Source organism: Parambassis ranga, chromosome 14 (genome assembly GCF_900634625.1).
Source record: "Parambassis ranga chromosome 14, fParRan2.1, whole genome shotgun sequence".
In the NCBI taxonomy this organism is placed as follows: Eukaryota; Metazoa; Chordata; class Actinopteri; family Ambassidae; genus Parambassis; species Parambassis ranga.
Window position 1 is genome coordinate 9,388,083 of NC_041034.1, and position 19,243 is coordinate 9,407,325.

Sequence of the window (19,243 nt, forward strand, 5' to 3'; positions counted from 1 at the left end):
TTTGTGTGTGTGTGTGAGAGAGAGAGGGAGAGAGAGAGAGAGAGAGAGAGACTGGGTCTTACACTTGGGGAGGGGGAAGCCGCCTCTCACATCTGGCTCGCCTTGTCAGAGCTTCACATGCAGAAGTTATGTTGAAACATTTCTGCACCTTCGCCCTATAAAGTGCTGTGTGAGTCAGACGGGGGGCAGCGGAGGGCAGAAATGCTGGATCAGTTAAATCAGAGTATCTTTTGCGGGTAGGACCTCATCCGCCTCCGCTGGTGCAGGAAGGTGACGCAGCGCGGAGAGGAGCAGTGTTACCAGGTGGAGCGGTGACGACTATTGCGGCAGCTATCTAGACGCAGAAGCCGGGGCGCGCTGTATCCCAGCCGGGGCAGTGTGTGGAATAAACTGGAGACTGGAGAGAAGAATAATCTCAGTGTTGGTGACCGAGCGCCGGTTTTACTCGGCGGGAGGAATATGCGTCCGGCGGCACCGCAATGACAACCCAGCGAAAGTCTGCCAAGCTACAGCTGCGGCGGTCGATCAGTGAGCAGCTGCGGGACTCCACGTCCAAAGCTTGGGATCTGCTGTGGAGAAATGTCCGGGAGAGACGGTTAGCAGGTCAGAGCGCCAACAATGTCTTTCAATATGTGGACTGCAGTATATACTTATAGGCTGTGTGGCAACACACTGCTGCCTGAAAGCACCAAACTCAAACTGATTTCTTGGTGAATATTTCAATATTTCCCGCAATTTAAGATCATTATTTTCCCACATTTTACTAATTTATTTTTTTAAAAAAAGGGCAAAAGTTTTATCTTCTGCCTGTGATCTGCATATAGCCCCCTATGACTGTAGCGTCATGCGCAGCGAGCCTGATATTTTGGGAAGGTCATTGTCAAATTTAGTGCTCAAAACAGCGCAGGCATGTGCTGCGGACAGGAGTGCAGCGGGGGCTTCAGATGCCAGTCATTCAGCATTTGTTGTTCTAAACTGAACATAGCTTCACTTGTCTTCATTTTCTTGATGCAGCCTATTCTAATATTTTGGATGGGGCCTAATGCACCACAACCCACCAAGTTTAGGGGGGTCAGAGTGTATACAGGGGCCTGATGCGCACCCAGTTTAGACGTCTCCCTCAACTGTGCATCAGAGAGGCAGGAAAAAGTGGAGGAGAGAGAGAGAGAGAGAGAGAGAGCTGCAGCTGTCTCCTCAGTTTAATGTAATTACCGAAATGTGCGCCTCTTAAGCAAATTAAACGATGAACATTCCCACATTCACCACCACAGATATGTGCCTGTCAGGTGTTCAAGTGCGCAGCAGTGATAGATGACCTGCATAACAGGCAAAAGGGACCAGTCAATGATCTTTGTTTTTTTGCATGAAGGATACAGATGATGAGTAACACACAGGAACATATAAGTCAAACAGGGCATCAGAGAACACCTGCTGTCCCAGTAATCCTCTTCCCCTTTTATTTTTCACCCCATCCATCCCAAAAGCTCCCCAAACCCCACACAGCCCCTCCCTCAACCATGCTGCTTAACCCATCAGCTCAGAGGCACACAGTTCACATCTGTCTGGATCAGATTTGGAGATGGGGAATCCTTAAAATGTGCACATCTGGCCTTCCAGTTATGCTGGTGTTCAGCGGTGCATTTTCCACTCTATGAATTAGTCAGGGCAGTGGCATGTTGTCAGAGTCCTTGTCCGTTAGACGTTTTGAACGTGTTTTAAGTTCGGACAGCAGAAATATTTTAAAGCAGTGTTCCTAGCTGTTTGTTAAAATGTTGTGTTTACGGTTCCATTCAATCATCTGTGTGTTTGTGTCAGTACATAATAACACCTGGATTTAGTTGTAATTCCACAGATTTTTGGGTTTAGTGGTGGGGGTAGGGTCTTCCTGTGCATGAGGGATTTGTGGGTCTCAATTGTGAGTGTTTGGGGGGAGGTTGTTGGACAACAGATGCAGATAAAGAGATTTACCCAAACATAAAGCTCTATCAGGACTCCTGATCTCACTCCAGCTGGACATTACTGTATACTGCCTCACTTCCTGCTGTTTAATTTGACTATCCATGGCCTATAGAGTGCATAAAGACAATCAGCTACTACACAATAAATCCTCACAAAGGTCTTTGTTAGTTGAAGCACTTCTTCCTATACATCTTCAGAAAGGATGCTGCTGCTTGTGTTTTACATTAGATTAGGAGATGTACATTTATTATAACATATATTTTAAGATAGTTTTGATATTTATCATAAGTTTACTCTCAGATCTTTGTCTCTTCTGAGGTCATGGAGCCTTAAATGTTCACACTGAAGTCCTCTGAATCAAAAAATCTTCATGCTCACCTTATGTACCTTTGTTCTTTTTAAAGCTAAAAACAGGTGAAGTAAATAAATGTTCTGTTTCAATGGCATCTGTGGCGTTCTTAAATGGTATAACTTGGACAAGAGTCAAAAAGTGAGGACTGGATCAGAGTATTTTCTGGTGTATTTTTACATATGGAGCTGCACAGTGACATATTGCCCATATTCAACAACAAAAAATGTGTCCACTGAACATGTGAGCGTGGCCTGGGTTGTTGATTCCCTTTTTCATCATGTGGACGGCTGGCTGCATGTGTTTTGTTTCCTTGGGGCAGAGATGGAGGCAGTGTGATGCTCTAGAGTTTTTTCTGCAGGGAAGCTCTTCTCCTCTCCTTGTATTCATGTTGACATTACTTTGACACACAACATGTTGTTGTACACCATGAACACCTCGTCATTAGTTGAGAATGGGAGGGTTACTTGCAAAATTAATGGCCACAATGATGCAGAGTAAGAACTAAGGATACAGTAAAGTCTCACGTGCTGCTGTGCTGACGTTGACTAATGAATTTACGTTTTATATCCTGCAATGAGAAGCAAAAGTTGAGTCATAAATAAATATGACGTGAATGATTTCTGCACATGCAAAAAGAAATTCAGTCTCTTCTTCAGCCTGTTAATCCTCTAGTGTTGGGCTGCTGTAACTGAGAGAGAATGATGGATATTATATTACTGGCTGCTTACTACAGCCCTGCCCTTTGCCACTCCAGTTACACTTTAGCTCGCTGGAACATTACTATTCCAGCCTGCTGCACCCTGAATCAAATGGGTAGCTTAGCCCTGTGTTTTTTTTTATTTTTTGGTTTATATTCTTTTACTCTTTTTGCAGTTGGAAGTTGTGTCCCAGATTTCCTCAAGAGGGCACTGTAATCAAATCAAATCCCAGATTTAATGTGTGATAGCTTCACTGACTTTGTTTGACTGCTTCTTCATGCACATTTCTAAGATTTCAGAGAGACTAAAAACAACCTGCAGACTAAGAAGCTGCGGGGTAATGCTCCTCTGCAGTGTGTGTGTGTTGTGCGACTGCTGACCTGAAATTGACTTTGCTATGACCTACTTTTCACGTGCGCCCCCGTCCAGCTCTTTACCCCCTGCCTATTACCTCCTGAAAATGAATTCAAGTGGCCGCCTATATCCTCAAGACCTGCTAAATCACTATTCTGCAAAACTGGGTCAAAGTACGACTTCCCTCCTCCTTTCTCCTCTCACTGCATTCCATACTTTTATCCAATAACTTGGTCACTGTATGGCAACTTCCAGTCACACATATCATTGCTTACTACCACTGACATACATTACAGATCTGTTATCTGAGGAGCCTGACAGGGAGGGTATGTAGGTGATGAACATATGCTGGGTCAGTTATGGTAGCTGTCATGTGGTATAAACTTCAGATTCAGAGCACATTTCTCAATGGCATTATGATCCTACTCAGCATTAGAAACAATAGCATTGCTCCTACATACATTCCTTAGCGCAGTCTCACACACCCTCATACTCTCTATTGTTTTGCCCCTTCCCAGGATGTGGCTGTTGTTGTTCCAAGCCCATCCCCACGCTGATCACATCTTCCCACCGAAATATGCCCTTTTCCCTCTCTTTCTCATATACACACATATCAACAATAGCCTGAGGCATGTACCAAATAGTTTCTTTGGTAAAGGTTCAGGAAGCGGGCCAGCGGTCCCTAAGTGCCCAGGCCATTGGCTGCTGGTCATGTGACCAAAGGAAAGACCTTGTGGAAGCAACAACTTGTGAGTTTGTCTTCCTCCCATCTCAATCTCAGCTGAGCAGTGTGTGTGTGTATGTTTGTGTAGAGAGAGAACAAGGTCTGTCATCTGAGTCAGGTGGTGTGATGTGTGTTTGTGGTGAGCTTGAGGGAGGAGTGAGGTGGGCGGGATGATTTGGCTTCCAGTGAGGGCATGTTAGAGACAGGAATTCATAAGAAGAGCTCTCACAACAGCTCATCAGAGAGAGAGAGAGGCTGAAGAAGGCACAGAGGTTAACAAAGATTCACTGTTCTGTTATGGCGACTGTAGACAGCAGTGTGACCGTTATGGATCATGTTGATGCTGCATTGACTGAGGACAGTGTGGCTACATCAGCACACAGTGAAGGTGCAGACAGAGCAAATTCTGCAGGGGGTGGAGAGACAGTAAAGGACGATGTGGACTGTATGGACAGTGCAAATGCAACAGAAAGTTCCAAAGACGAGGATGTTACCAGTGGTATAGTTACTGGAGTATTTACACACTCTGTGGGGCTTACCATTGCTGACTGTGTGGATGATGTGAGGGATGAGAATGCTGACACTACCTGCGCTGAGGACAGCATGGACAGTGCTGACCTTACAGACATGGAAGTCAATGACATTATGGACAGTGTGGATCAAAGTGAGAGTGACTGTGACAGCACCTGCGAGGGCAGTTGTCTGGAGGCCATGACCTCTGATGGGCAGGAGTACTACCTGAGGCTAGGAGACACCCCTCGGCGGCGCTCCGCTCTGCGCCTGTCACGCATCATCGCCCGCCAGCAGCTGCTGCGAAGGCTGGTGCAAGGTAGATACAGTGAGAAAAATGAAATTCTAAATGTGATTGCTTGTAATTTTGTTTCGAAGAGGCAATAGAGCCTGAATGGGTTACCGGTCCGTCTCTTTTCTTGCTTACTTTTCTCCTGTGGAAGAACTCCTCGTCTGTTCTGTTCATTTAAGAACAGAGAAGAACACGAGTACAGATAATTGTGTCGATTTTAAAACATGGTAAGGAAGGCTGTGAATGTGGCCACAAATTACAAATACTTCTCTCTGGATGTACTCAGTTGGACATATGGAGGCACTTCTTCTCCAAAGATGCCTTTCATAAATCTGAAAGAAGTCATAACAAACCCTAGAGGGCTGTAGTGTTATTGTTTTTGTCTGTGTTCCACCTACCCAACTGGTTACTTCCCCAACTTCCTGTCACATGATGCATATTTCCCAGGGAGTAAACACAGCATTCAATGGAACAATATTGTCATAGCATAGCCACTATTATTAGGGATCACTGCAGAGGATGAGCTAATAAGTACATTGTTGTTCAGGGAGTTTGTAATGTGTATACTTTTTTTGGTATGATGCATCATAGAGGGAACAGAAATGTGTCAAGTCTTGCGTTAGGTGTTACCCTGCCCGTGTGATGATGTATTTTGCTCAAATCATGTTTGAAGGTGAGCAAAGAGAGAAATGACAGGAATGTAGATGGAGAAGCAAGTCTATGCCTGTGCTGGATGATAGAGTGACGTTTGCTCCTCACACTAAAACACACTTTTCTCCTCTGACACTCCACTAAACACAAAAGCACACTTGCACACACACACTCCCTTGTTGCATTCCAGTTCTCAGCAGCTGCTTCGAGTGAGACAGCCTAAAAAAAAATAGAGAGAACTCTGTGACCTGAACTAACTGACATCTGAATCTGATCCTATCTTGTCACATATCATGCCATGATCCATGATATGTATGACAGTAATAGCCATGGCTAAATATTTCCTAAAAAAAAACAATACACACTAATATTGATTCATGCTGAACTCTGGGTGTAAAATTTCATTCAGATATCGGTCTGAACTTGTGTGGCCATGCTTGATGAGTGTTATCATGATTGTTGTCTTTCTCACTTTCACGCCTGTTTGAGTTGTTGTCTGATTTGTTGGATAAAATCCAGCCACAAATGTGGTTGTGACAACAGAGCACAACCTATGAAATGAGTTAGCTTCATGTGAATGGTGGGTGATGCTAACATCACAGAGGACTTGTATATGGGAGGAGGATTTTTTTTAAAGAAAACAAATAAAAAGAAACTTTAACCGCAGCTGATTTTAATTCAATTTAATTTAATTTCTGAGTACATTTTGAAATGTGAATAGCTTATAAACAGGTTGTAATAACAAAATTTAAGTAGATTTTTTTTTTTAGTAGCAATGACTCAAATGACTACACACACACATATATATATTTATATATATATGTGTGTGTTTCAGCTCAAATATGGTAACTGTGAGATACATAATGTAGGACTCACAGCATCTGTGTAGGTTAAGTAAACCCCTGCAAAAACTCCCCATGCTAATTTATGTAGCTTGATGACAGTAAATGATTTAAACGGAAATGTGCAAACACCTTTCATCACCCGTATCTATCCATAGCCATAGAAGAACTTGATTTAAATGCATTGCTTCTAAAATGTTTCTTTTACGCCCTCTGCTGGAGAAAAGTGCAACAACTTGATGACCTTCAGTCTTCTTGTGTCATTCTAGTAATCCAGCATGTTTACATAACGCCCACTACTTGTATCCAGCAGTCCCTGTGTTTCTGCCATATTGTATAGCCACTGTCTGTCTAAACTCTGCAGTCCTGTTGGGTCCTGTCGAGGCTGTGTGCCTCAACCTGCGCGGGTTTCATGCCAGTATTGATTCTTTTTTACAGTAACATTCCTGTGAGCTCGACATCATCGCAGATGCACCACACGAGACCCAGCAGACATCTTCCTCCTCAGGGTCCCTCCCTTCCTTCCTCTCTGCCATCACTCCTCCTCTGTCTTCTTCACTGCTTTTGTTTGACCTTTAAACATGAAGGACTAAGTGATTTAGCATATGTGGGAATGTGGCTGCTTTCCAGACATCCTGTGTGTTTGTGTGTGTTTTTCTTCGTCCTGTATGTGTGCTGTTGATCCATCTACAGTTATCAGGTTGACTTTGTCCTCTTTTAATGAAGAGTGTTTAAAATGTCATTGTTACATATGCTCTTTAGGTCTTTTCCCTCTTGCTTCTCATTCTCGCCAACAATTATCCCACTTATATGTTCAACCCAGCAACTTCCTGCTGCTGTTCTTAGCTCACATGCCGCTCATGGGAAATTCAGGGCAGGAAATGATGTCATGCGAGGCACTTCAGGGCCCTTGAGACTCTGTACAAGTAGGCAGACATAACAGCAAGAAAATGCACTATGAAAGTGCAGGTTGCTGCCGTCATGGATAAAAGGCAGGAAATGAAAAGTAGAGGAAAGAGAAGAAAATGTAAACTTCAGGGGGCCTGCATTGTGTGTATTATGTAATATTGCTGGCACCCTTGTTATGTAAGGAACCACCTTAGAACCCCTTTGTCCCACACATGGAAGCTTAAATTCACATGCCAACACACACTCATGCATCTGTCTACCTTCTCGGCTGCAGTTCCAGCAGCTCGCCACCTGTTGTCATGGATTATCCGCAGCAGGAATTCAGGGATGTGGAATAGACTGAGGGAAAAGCGCGGTGGGCAGTTTGGATTAGCTTTGTCTGACTGTGCGTGTTGGGCTGTTTGGTGGCCTACTAATAACATGTTTGTGTACTAATTAATCTCTTGATTAAATTCTGCACAGATGAATAGTAGCTCTTTGTTCCCACACTGGCAGCAGCTTTGCTGCTTTGTCTGTAAGCACAAACAAAGAGGCGCATTGCCAGTTACACAAACAAGCTCTTTTGTGCTTTTTTTAAGCTATGGCTTGAAACAACAGAGATTAAATTACCTTTTTTATGTATGTGCAGTTTGTCGATTTAAGTACCATGTGCTACTGAGTGTAATTGTGTGCCAGGTGGAGGAGTCAACAACCAGATGAAGCACTCAACCTTAGCAGCTAAAATTATAATGGGAGATTTTGTATTTATCTTAAATATTGTGCTACAAAAGTTTTGCTTGTGCACATGAAACAGCTGTTACAGCCACACTTTTACAGCCCAAAGACAGGTGTTGGCATTATTTATTGTATCACCCCAAACCCCCTATACCAACCCTGTGAAGTGGACTATGAGTTTATCAGTGTATCTCACTTTTTGAATGAAAAACACAAACTGGACACTACTATCACTACTATCTACTATGCATCATTTTCTATACAGCCAACTAAATAAATATTGAGTGCAATGAAGTACATATATGCTACCTTTCATGATAGTGATCACTTTTCATCTATCTCCATATGATGTGTCATCTAAACGAGTTCACCGGCACACACACATCATGTTAGTGTAGGAGAGGAGACAGAAGTTTTGCCTCTTTACATTCAAAAAGAGCTCATCTACAGTCAAAGGTAAAAAACGCACCCCATGCATTTTTTTAGCCTTCTATAAAAAGGATGAATCATTCTTAAAATGTTACATCCAGTAAATAAAACGTCTGGTGTGGTATATCTTCCTTCCTGCGGTTTTCCCACAGGGGTCTGTCCATCTCAGCCGCCCTCCCCACCCCAGCTGTCTGAGCGCCTCATCCTTTCTGCATTCTCTGACTCACTAGGGGCAACATCTGGACTGCTGGTGTGGTGTAACCAGTAGATAACAGCCGAGGTCAGAGTCTCCTTGTTAAGGAGCCAGTAGGTTTCCAGTTGACATGTGAGGTTAGTGTCCACGGGCTGTGTTCCTGCGACCTCGCGGGTCCTTTAGCTGATGCAAACGGTAGCTGAAATTTCTCCTCCATGGATGTGATGGGGTATGGTAATGATGAAGATGAAGGTTTTGTTGGAACCAGAGGAAGGATGAAGGGGGATCAGTGAGAGGAGGCAACGGGATGAAGGGTAATGTATTGAGATTGTAAGAGGAATAGATGCAGAGAATAGAGAGTGGTAGGTGTGAAGCAGATTTTGTAAGAAACTAAACAATTGTGTTAAGAAGAAAAGAGTCAGTGTAACAGAGAGACGGAGCAGTAAAACATAGAGAGATATTGTATGTGGATCCCAGGAAAGATGAAAGTGTGAGAGAGGAGAAAATTAGAGGGAAGAGAAAACCTGCATGGGGCAGGCTGGAAGAGGGAGGCAGAGTTGTAAACAGAAGGGCTGGAAAGGCAGCGAGAAGGAAGAAGAAGAAGTAAGTACAGAAGCGTTGATGGAAAGCTGCAAAGTAGCAGAATGGATGTACCGCAGGATGGAGAGGAACCTTCAGTCTGAGCAAAGAAATAGAGACATGTCATCGCCGGCACCATGAGGGCTTCGAGTAAGTTTTCTCTCTGCTCTATTCACAGTGAAACATATTTTTCATGATGTACCATTTGCTTTGCTTTATATGTGATTTGGAGTGAGGAGTTATGCTGAGAATGTTGGACGAGGGATGTAATTGCTGGATTGTGGTGACAGGATCATTTCCTCTGACCGTTCGCATCTCTGATGGTGAAGACGGAGGCTTTTTATTGCACTGCTGAACTTTGTCCTCTGTGGTTCTGTGGTGTCTTTTCTATTCAGCACCACCACCTCTAAATGACAGCTGAGACAAGTGACAGTGGATGAGTGAAGCCTTGATAAAGATTATAGTGACAGCGTGTGGAAATTTAAATTAATTTTAATGCTTGTCATTCTATTGTTGCTGGTTTTGTGTGTGTGTGTGTGGGTGTAATTAATGTTCCGTCACATGTACCTTTGTCAGCACAAATAGTGGCTGCAGAGTGGTTTAATTTAAGTGAGCTCTCATAAAACACACACACACACACTTTCACGCATGCACATTTTAGAACTGCCACTGTAGCAGTGTGTGCGATACATATGCTAGCGGAAAAAAGTAGTAAAACAAAATGCCTGTAAAACGTCTCCTGGTGCTGTCAGCAGCACCTAATGGGGTGTGGTGCCATGTGTTGCAGTTGTGCAGTAACAGCTAATCTCTGACTGCTGGTGTATCTGAGGGTAACGTTTGCATTATTATAATAATAATATCATATAATATAAGGTTCTCATCATTCCTGTGAACTCCCAGAGGAGAAATAAATTCTCTGAGCTCCTCAAAGAAGGATGTGTGATGTTTCTGTTTTTGGAGTTATTTATTTGTGTTTAGCTGATATTTTTGGACTCAACTAAAACTATTTGATAATTTGGGGATTTTCCTCCACAGAATATTTATTTGTATGATCAATGCGTTGATGTGTTTTTTTTCTTTTCACAGAGATTGAGGCTAAGGAGGCTTGTGATTGGCTCAGAGCAGCGGGATTTCCACAATACGCCCAGCTCTATGAAGGTAACACACACACACAAATGCAAAGAGTAGCCAACTTCCAGCTGCCTTCTTTCACACAAAGACCTCCTTCAAATCTCTCCTTGTGTTTAGTTGTCTCCCTCTCTGCCTTATGTTTCCATCATCTCTCTCTCTCTCTGTCTCTTTCTCTTCTCTCTTTTTTCTGCCATCTCTTTGTCATCATATCCTCATCTTCTGGGCCACTGCGTTCTATTTCCAGGCATCAGTTCCTGTCCAGAGGGAGGGGTCATGGGAAAGGCCTTGTTATCACTGCTGGGACTCTCATAGCTTCTTTTTCTCTCTTCTTCCTTCCACCTTTTAACTTGCCCGCCACACTTTTTCCCTGTAAATTACTCTTACTCTGTTTCTTTTTCTTTTTTTATTCGATTCTATCCAACCACCCTGACCTCCATCTCCACCCACCTATCTGGAAAACCTACAGGCGTTTATTCATGTGATGATCACCGGGTCTCATACAGTTCAAGCACAAACAGGAAATTGCCCCAGTAATCTAAGAAGTAGCTCTTAAAATCCAGCAGTCCTTCTTTAGCTGCACACACACAGCTTCTCTTAGAAATGCTGTGAGCTCCAGTAATGTCGGGTTATGGATGCCGGGCGGCTGTGGCTGCACATGATGCCACCACACACAGAGAAATGACCAAAATAAAACACTTGAGTCATTTTAGCTTTGGCATTGTGTTGGGACTGGGAAGCTATTTTGGGTGTGTGTTCACAAAACTTCAAATGACAAATGCTAACACAGGCAGCAGCAGCTGTGAGAGACTTCACGGACTTCATTAACAGTTAACCGGCAGAGGAAGCTGCTGTCTCCTGTCATCTGTCAGTCATTAACTCACAAAACTCATTTTCTTCTTTCTCTCTGTCATTTTTTTTCAGATTCCCAGTTTCCAATTGATATTTCCTCTGTGAAAAGGGACCATGACTTTTTGGACCGGGACCTGGTGGAGCCTCTGTGTCGGTACGTCACCATTGTAGACGAACACATCCACGTGCTCTACACTTACACACTCATTGGTGCACACACATATCTTCATTTCACATTCAACACCAGGGAAATCACAGATCACTTTTCTACTTCACTCCTCCTCTTCCTCCCTCTTCAGTACTCCTGACTTGTCCCTGCGGTGTGGCACTAACCGCTACTCATTAGATGTCTGACCCCAACCTTTAATGAACTCCCCATCCATGACTCCTGCCCAGACACCCAGGCTTTGATCTGGTCACCTCCCCTCCCTTCTGCCACACTCTGATCTCCCATTCAAAGAGGAGAGACCCTCAGGGGGCGAAATAGAAGTGGGGGTAAAAGGGGGGAAGGAATGAGGGGATGCTAGTACATCCCAGCAGATGGCTTTGAGTGTGTTTTAAGTCTCTTTGCATACCTCTATGATCCTTCTTTCTCACATCTCCTGTTTCTATCTCATTGAAGTGTTCCGGCATATTTCACCTCCTCTTACATTTTTGTCTTTCTTTGCTCTTCACCCCCTCCTCACCATCTGTATATGGTAGGGGAGGAGTAGTAATTATACCGTTAGTGATTCCTGACAGCTACATTGTCAGGGAATACACATCAGGCCCCCTGTAAACTGCCTCAAGAGCTATAAAACACACTCCCTGTGAGTTAATTTTAAATTATACACTCATGCTTGCAGTGGTATTGTTGTGCCTCATATGCTGCAACAAGCCATTTTTATCTGCCTATTTGTATGAGTACAAAGAAAGTGAACAGTAAACACAAGAGGATTTCCTGCTGTGTTTTAGTGGCTGAAAACCTTCAAATGGCAAAGCCATGAGCCCTAAAACATGTTTTTAATGATCCTATCTTGAAAGCCAACCACACAGACACCCCCACGTTAACAAGCTGCTCTGCACACCCCCGAGCTGCAGAATGCACAAGGTGGAGACAGTAGTTGTATAAGCATACTTTCTTTACCCAAGGAACGAGTGGCAGATGAAGGGAGGAGGAAGGAAAAGTGGAAAGGGAGGAGCTCATGGGTGGGGAGATGCTTTCCTCAAGAGTGAGGATCAGTTCCAGTGGAGTGGAGTGTCCAAGTAAGAGAGGGTGGAGAAAGTGGAAGAAGAGATGAGTGCGAACAGAAGGAGACGATGAAGCGGTCTAAAAGTAACTGATCAGACTCAGGAGGAAAGGAGGGAGGTAGAGGGAAGAGATGATAAGGAAAGAAATATACAACTGACACAACATATTCAGTCATCTGCTTTTAGCTTTAGCATGTGACTGTCTGTCTGTGTGTGTATGTGTGTGTGTGTTGCAGACGTCTAAATACACTGAACAAGTGTGCCTCCATGAAACTGGATGTCAGCCACCCGAAGAAGAAAGTAAGTTCAAACTTTTCTTTGCTAATCATTCACAAGAACATTTGTCAAACAAACTGTGACCTCTTCATAGCTGTTTCTGTCCATCTGTCCATAAATTACTCTGGATGTCTTTTTTTTTACTTAAAACAAATCCTCTTTTCTTAAAATAAATCCTCAAATGACTCAAAGTACAAAACAGATGACTGTTCTTCTTACAAACATAACCTTTTTGTCTTTCTTCCTCCCATAGGGTGATGACTCTGATGAAGATGACCCACTGGCTATTAGCAAAAGGTGGACGTTCGAGTGGAGCAGCCGGCGCTGGTCTCGCCTTCAGGACTTCCTGTTGGACAGCACCAATGACAGCAGCCCAACAGGTCAGGGGGAGGGTCTGCACAGCACAGTGAGCAGTGAGAGCGTGCTGACAGACCTGAGCGAGCAGGAGATCACAGAAATCTCCTCGCTCCACAGCGAAGACTCAGCCTCCGCCATGCCAGACTCTATATCTATGGCGTCCCTATCTGCTTCCTATCAACCGCCAAGGGAGCTTCCACACTACAATTCCCTGCCAATCAAGAGCAGCCGCCATGGAGGGCGGAGTAAAGCCAAAGAGTTTTTGCGCCGAATGGAAATAATGCGCACGTGGGGGCCGTCGACAAGGCGGAAAAGTTCAAATCGCAGGCCGCCACTGGTAATCAGTGGACCGGTGTTACAGGGGGAGGAGCCTCAGGCACTGCAGATGCTCAACTGTACTCCCATTAGCCAATTAGAATACAGCCCTAAATATAACCACCAAACTGATGGTGATGCTTCCTCTGTTTCCCCTACCAGGGATTCTAAAGACCAGTCCACATTGAGTGTGAGCCCCAGCACTGGGACCACTGAAACCACTGAGATGGTGGTGCCCAGTGTGAAGCAGCCTGTGTGTACAAAGCCCCGCACTGCCAGCAAGAGAAGCAGCATGTATCTGGAAGATATGGAGCTGCCTTCTCAGGGTAAGAGGACTGAAGGCCAGAGCCAGTTTGGCAGAAACCAGTTTCACTCATATGAAAACCTCCTTATTCACATCCCCAAAGACCATAAACCAGGCACCTTTCCAAAAGCTCTGTCCATAGAAAGCCTGGCGCCTTCCCCCAGTGACAGGAACAATGGCCCCCAGATACATGCACAAACCTCTCCACCTGACAATGGTCTGGGTGAGCCTTGGTCTGGTAAACCTTTGTCTAAACCACCCTGTCCTGGAGCTCCACGCGGCAGCAGGGTGAGTGTTTATGACAACGTGCCTGGCTCCCACCTGTATGCCAGCACAGGGGATCTGCTGGACTTAGAGAAAGAAGACAACCTGTTCCCTCACCTGGATGACATTATCCAACACGTCAGCGGTTTGCAGCAAATAGTGGACCACTGGAGCCGCAGTGTGCTGCCAGAGGGGGACACCGGGGAGGGGGACACTGGAGAGGGCGAGGGTGAGGAAGAAGGGGAGGGCAGGACCACTCCCAGCGAAGGTGAGAGAGATGGAGTTTCCTTAAATGACACGGATTCGACAGGGACCAGTCGGGAGAGGCGGGACTCTGGAGTCGGTGCCTCCCTAACAAGACCACGGTGAGTAGCTGTTCAGGCATTTAAAGCATAATTATGGTTTATTACAACTTGAGTCTTGTTTTTATAGTTTTGGCCTTAATTTTTATTGGTTATTATAACACTGCACACACCACAGTCAGAGCTGAGAGCTCAGAACCGACCAAAGGCCAACAATGTACAACACAAGCAGTCAGACACACAGTGCTATTATTGTATATTTTATTTATATATTTACTGTATATTTACATCTGAATCACTCTTTCTCATTGTTGACGGGTATTTTTTTTTCCTATCCCAGTCTACGATGGCCCAGTTTCAGAACTTCTGATCATCTCAACCAGCCGGCATCTTCTTTGCAGATCAGTAGCCAATCAGCAGGCCAGCTGAGCCTGCTGCAGAAGTTTTCTCTGCTCCGTCTCACCGCCATCATGGAGAAATACTCAATGTCTAACAAACATGGCTGGACATGGTGAGGACATAAATGATATTTAATATGATCCTGTTTAATTCCATCATGTGTGTGAGCCTTTGAAGTGGGCCGCCTTACGTCTTTGAAACAGCAGGACCGTATGCACAATCAACACCTTTATGCATGTTTTAAAAACCCCCGACATCAGTGGGTTTGTGCTTGCGCCAGTCTTGAACAAAAACTGGGTTTAGATTCTCAGCCACTCACCACACGCCATCAGTCTCCATGACCCGCAAACACAAGCATAGCCTTGTGTTGTTAGCAGCCAGTTCTGTTCATTTTTATTATGCCCAGGAGGAAAACCCTGTTGACCAGCATCTACATGAGAGGAGCAAGATAATGAAAGCACAGACCGCTCTTTCTCCCACACACTTCCCTAATTGTTTTCTGTCTATCGCTCCCAGGTCTGTGCCCAAGTTTATGAAGCGCATGAAGGTGCCAGACTACAAAGAGAAGAGTGTGTTTGGTGTTCCCCTCATCATCCATGTCCAGCGCTGTGGTTTTCCACTCCCTCTGTGTTTACAACAGGCCCTCAGCCACCTCAGGACTCACTGTCTGGACCAGGTTAGAAAACAGCTTTAACAAGAGTCTGTTCCTCCCACACTGCTAATGCTGGTTGTTTCAGATTTTTAACCATAACGCACCTTCTCCTCAGGTGGGACTGTTCCGCAAGTCCGGCGTTAAGTCTCGTATTCAGGCTCTGAGGCAGCAGTGTGAGCTGACCCCAGACTGCGTGAGCTACGAGGACCAGTCGGCCTATGACGTGGCCGACATGGTCAAACAGTTCTTCAGAGACTTGCCCGAGCCTCTGCTAACAAACAAGCTGGGGGAGACCTTCCTGCATATTTACCAGTGTAAGTGGCTGCAGTCACAGATGAAGTAATTTGCCTTGGAGGACGTGGCTGTAAATGGGTTCAACTTTTTCTAGCCTCAGTGAAAATAATAATTTATTCTTTGATTAAGAGTTTTAAATGATCTCACATTTTCCCAAGCGCTCCTGCCAAGGAGATAATTTGAGTGAGCACCATAACCATCGTACTGACTTACAATAACTTATTGTTGAATCATGTTCAAAATAAAAAATAAAAATATCAGGACAAATTCACATAAACAGAACTGCACATATTTTTTCTTTAGATGTCCCAAAGGAGCAGAGGTTACAGGCCGTCAGGGCAGCCATTTTGTTGATGCCAGATGAAAACAGAGAAGTTCTGCAGACATTGCTCTGCTTCCTGGGTGATGTCACTTCCTTGGTGGAGGAGAATCAGATGACGCCGATGAACCTGGCTGTGTGTCTGGGTCCATCGCTCTTCCACCTCAGCATACTGAAGAACGAGGCACTGTCCCCAAGGTGCACACACGACCCTGCTGCATTTCTCTGTGACTACTAGTGTATTGATCTCTTTTTCTATGTAACTGATCACATGATTTATAACATGTTCTGCATGTTATTCTTAAAGGTCCATCCAGAGGAAGTACACTACAGGCCGTCCAGACCAGAAAGACCTGAGTGAGAACCTGGCTGCCACTCAGGGCCTGGCGCACATGATCACAGAGTGCCAGCGTCTATTTCAGGTCAGGATCAGATACATGACACTAACAAGCATGAAGCTAACTGGTGATTTACCTGCTGTTATAATTCACAGCCACTTTTGCACCTTTGAGTTTAACGCCTTAATGGTGGGCTTGAGATAGTGGGATCCTTCTAACACATAAAAAAATAAATCCAGTCTATTCCTGGTCGTTTCAAGTGTTGTTACATTCTCTGGCTGTTCCCCAGATCCCAGAGGAAATGGTGACCCAGTCTCGTAACTCCTACATGGAGGCTGAGCTGATGGTGCCCCCTCTGGAGGAGCTCTGCAAGGCACATGAGGAGGAAGTGGATGAAGATGAGGAAGAAGAAGATGAGGAAGGATCCTATCATGCACACCTAGAAAGGCTGATCCAGAACCTTCTGAAAGAGGCCAAAGATAAGAGTAAAGGCTGGGTGTCCCGCCCAACTAATGACCACACAGAGCTGGCATTTAAAAAGGTGGGTCATCATTTAATTTCTAGCCTGTTGTGGAATTTGATTGGATTTGACTGTTATACTTTATTTTGAACATATGTTTTTGTTTCAGGTAGGGGATGGAAACCCTCTGAGGCGGTGGCGAGTGTCTGTTGAGGTGTCAGCAGCTCCCACTGAGGTGCTGCAGCGGCTGCTGAGAGAGCGTCCGCTGTGGCAGACTGAACTGCAGCATGAGAAGATTCTGGAGACACTTGACAAACAGACAGACGTGTACCAGTACTCCTGCCGCAACATGGCACCTCAACCTAGCTGTGACTATGTGGTACTAAGGTATGACTGCTACATTTTTATGTTTTATTGTGTTACTTGTCTAAAGGAAAACTTACATTGACCACGCGGCTTTTCTCTCTCTCTCAGATCATGGCGCACAGACCTTTGTAAGGGCTCTTGTGCGCTGGTGTGTGTGTCTATCGAACATGATGACAGCCCCCGTCTGGGAGCAGTGAGGGGCGTTGTGCTGGAGTCACACTACCTCCTCGAGCCCTGTGGGGCAGGAAGGACCAGGCTCACACACATCTGCAGAGTGGACTTCAGGTGTGGGCAAGCTTCAAGTGTAATTATAACTGAAGTTTTGATTGATTGTAATCATTAATGTTGTTCTTCTTGTTTTAGGGGAAGATCCCCAGAATGGTACAACAAGGCATTCGGTCACCTGTGTGTTAATGAAGCCCAGAGGATCCGCTCCTCTTTTCTCCCTTTAGATCAGACGAGCCCTGAGGCCAAGATCTAAAACCCCAGAAGTTTAAGCTTTACCTTGTGTCACACTGTCGCAGCAGCTGGTAGTGAGGACCAGTGAACCAGGACATTTATCATCCAGGCAGTGGACTTTAGTGTCTTTTCACAGTCCTAAATAATAGGAAGCTTTACTGTACCACACTTTACTGAGTTCACACACACACACACAGAAGGACAGTGTATGCTTGTCAGGTGCCAATATTTATTTATATCATAAATGATGATTTTTCTAACGTGCTCAGAGTGATTTTACTTTGAATGCTCTTTTATCAGAAGCAGATTATTTTCATTATTTATTGGTCAGGTTTATCCTTTATTAATCCTTATTTTTTAGTCTGATAGCTTGCAAAAATCGAGAGGTAGATGCTAAATTACTGGGTTATTGATTAAAATTTCCAGATAAGTCAAAGTGGACTGATGAGACATCACCTGACTCCACAACATGAACTACTCACAATTTCTCACCCCAACTGTTTTCTTATTTACATATATTTGTATATACATACAGATTATTTTAGAGAATGTTATTTTTTTGCCCTTTCTGCAAAGCCTCTCTTAGTGTTTACCAATAATAAACATGCACAGTCCAGTACAATATGGATACATGTCAGCGCTGTGCTGTGAAAAGTGCTTCAGTTTCAGGAAAAATTAGTACATGAGGGATCTGAATCACATCAAGGAGAAACAATCATCGGGTCGATCCATGTGCTTTGGATACATTGTGTTGTGTTTAGTTCTCACTGTCACTATTTTCAGTGTTAATCTTATCTAAATGAATGAAACGTCATTTTAAAGTTATTATTGTCAGTATATCTCTGTATATGGTATCACCGTTGCTTTTTTTGCTGTCATGTTATACTATGTCTAAGACATGTGACCATTTCACTGCTTCTGGGAAGCATGTTTGAAATTTTTGCGTGTGTGTGTGCGTGCATGGTCGTGCCCGTGTACCTGCATTTTAAATACATGTACAGCCTGTAGTGTAAATATCTGCAATGCTTTCTGTGCCAGCAGATCTTCGGTCGTCTTAGATTTTCAGGGTCTTCCTATCATATTGATATGCTGAAATGTGAACTTTCCATGCACCATCCTACAAAGAAAGCAATAGCAGACTCAAGCTTGCTCTGCCACAGCTCCGCCTTGGCTTTTTCTGTATTAGCTGTAGGCAGTGTTGCTATGCTGTTGCTATGATATAATATCTCAACAGTGCCACCATAATCCTGCGTGGATGCTGGGGAACAGTGCGTGTGTGTGGAAATATGTGTGTGTGTGTGAGAGTATGACAGAGACAAAAAGACATAAGAGTGACTGACTCCCGACGTGAGCCCTTGACTGTGTGTGGTGAGGCTCAAAATCTAGTATTTGAGACCAGGGTGACTTCAGCTTGGTTATATCTGACAGAAAACAGAATCTTTGTTTCTAAAAATGAGAATAAAAAAATCTGAAACCAACATAATTGTTGTCACCTTCTCTGCATGTTTTTAGGTCTTTGAGGCCAAGAAGAAATATTTAATATTTTCCGTGCAATATATTCTGTGTCCATTGAGGGGTGCTGTTGCCCCTCTGTAGTCTGAATTCAGAAAGTATGCCATGGAAAATATTTTTAGATAACTGATTGAATGAAGAGTCATCAGGGCATCATGGGGTTCTCCTGGATTACTTTTTCCTCTCTCCTCTCCTTGTGTCCTTTCAAGT

At 44.3% G+C, this 19,243-nt stretch overlaps 1 protein-coding gene across 3 annotated transcripts; it reads left to right on the forward strand.

Annotated features, from left to right (window-relative positions):
- Nucleotides 1–78: 78 nt before the first annotated feature.
- On the forward strand, nucleotides 79–18,999 carry stard13a (StAR related lipid transfer domain containing 13a). Of its 3 annotated transcripts, XM_028421105.1 has the most exons (15): nucleotides 504–603; nucleotides 8,587–9,356; nucleotides 10,293–10,364; nucleotides 11,259–11,340; nucleotides 12,653–12,716; nucleotides 12,946–14,297; nucleotides 14,575–14,745; nucleotides 15,150–15,309; nucleotides 15,401–15,599; nucleotides 15,883–16,096; nucleotides 16,206–16,320; nucleotides 16,526–16,777; nucleotides 16,866–17,083; nucleotides 17,171–17,347; nucleotides 17,426–18,999. In XM_028421105.1, the coding sequence occupies exons 2-15, from the start codon at nucleotides 9,344–9,346 to the stop codon at nucleotides 17,541–17,543; spliced, it is 3,207 nt and encodes a 1,068-aa protein (XP_028276906.1). In that variant the 5' UTR covers nucleotides 504–603; nucleotides 8,587–9,343; the 3' UTR covers nucleotides 17,544–18,999. The 3 variants fall into 3 exon arrangements, with proteins under 3 accessions (XP_028276905.1, XP_028276906.1, XP_028276904.1); XM_028421104.1 differs by lacking the exon at nucleotides 8,587–9,356 and having other exon boundaries at nucleotides 79–603; XM_028421103.1 differs by lacking the exons at nucleotides 504–603; nucleotides 8,587–9,356 and adding an exon at nucleotides 4,285–4,916.
- Nucleotides 19,000–19,243: the final 244 nt, after the last annotated feature.

Excerpts from the sequence above, each read along its gene's own strand:
- stard13a (XM_028421103.1), top strand. The coding sequence starts at position 4,385 with ATGGCGACTGTAGACAGCAGTGTGACCGTTATGGATCATGTTGATGCT. Across the intron at positions 4,917-10,292 it reads GCTGCGAAGGCTGGTGCAAG|AGATTGAGGCTAAGGAGGCT; the intron begins GTAGATACAGTG and ends TTCTTTTCACAG. Across the intron at positions 16,097-16,205 it reads AACGAGGCACTGTCCCCAAG|GTCCATCCAGAGGAAGTACA; the intron begins GTGCACACACGA and ends TTATTCTTAAAG.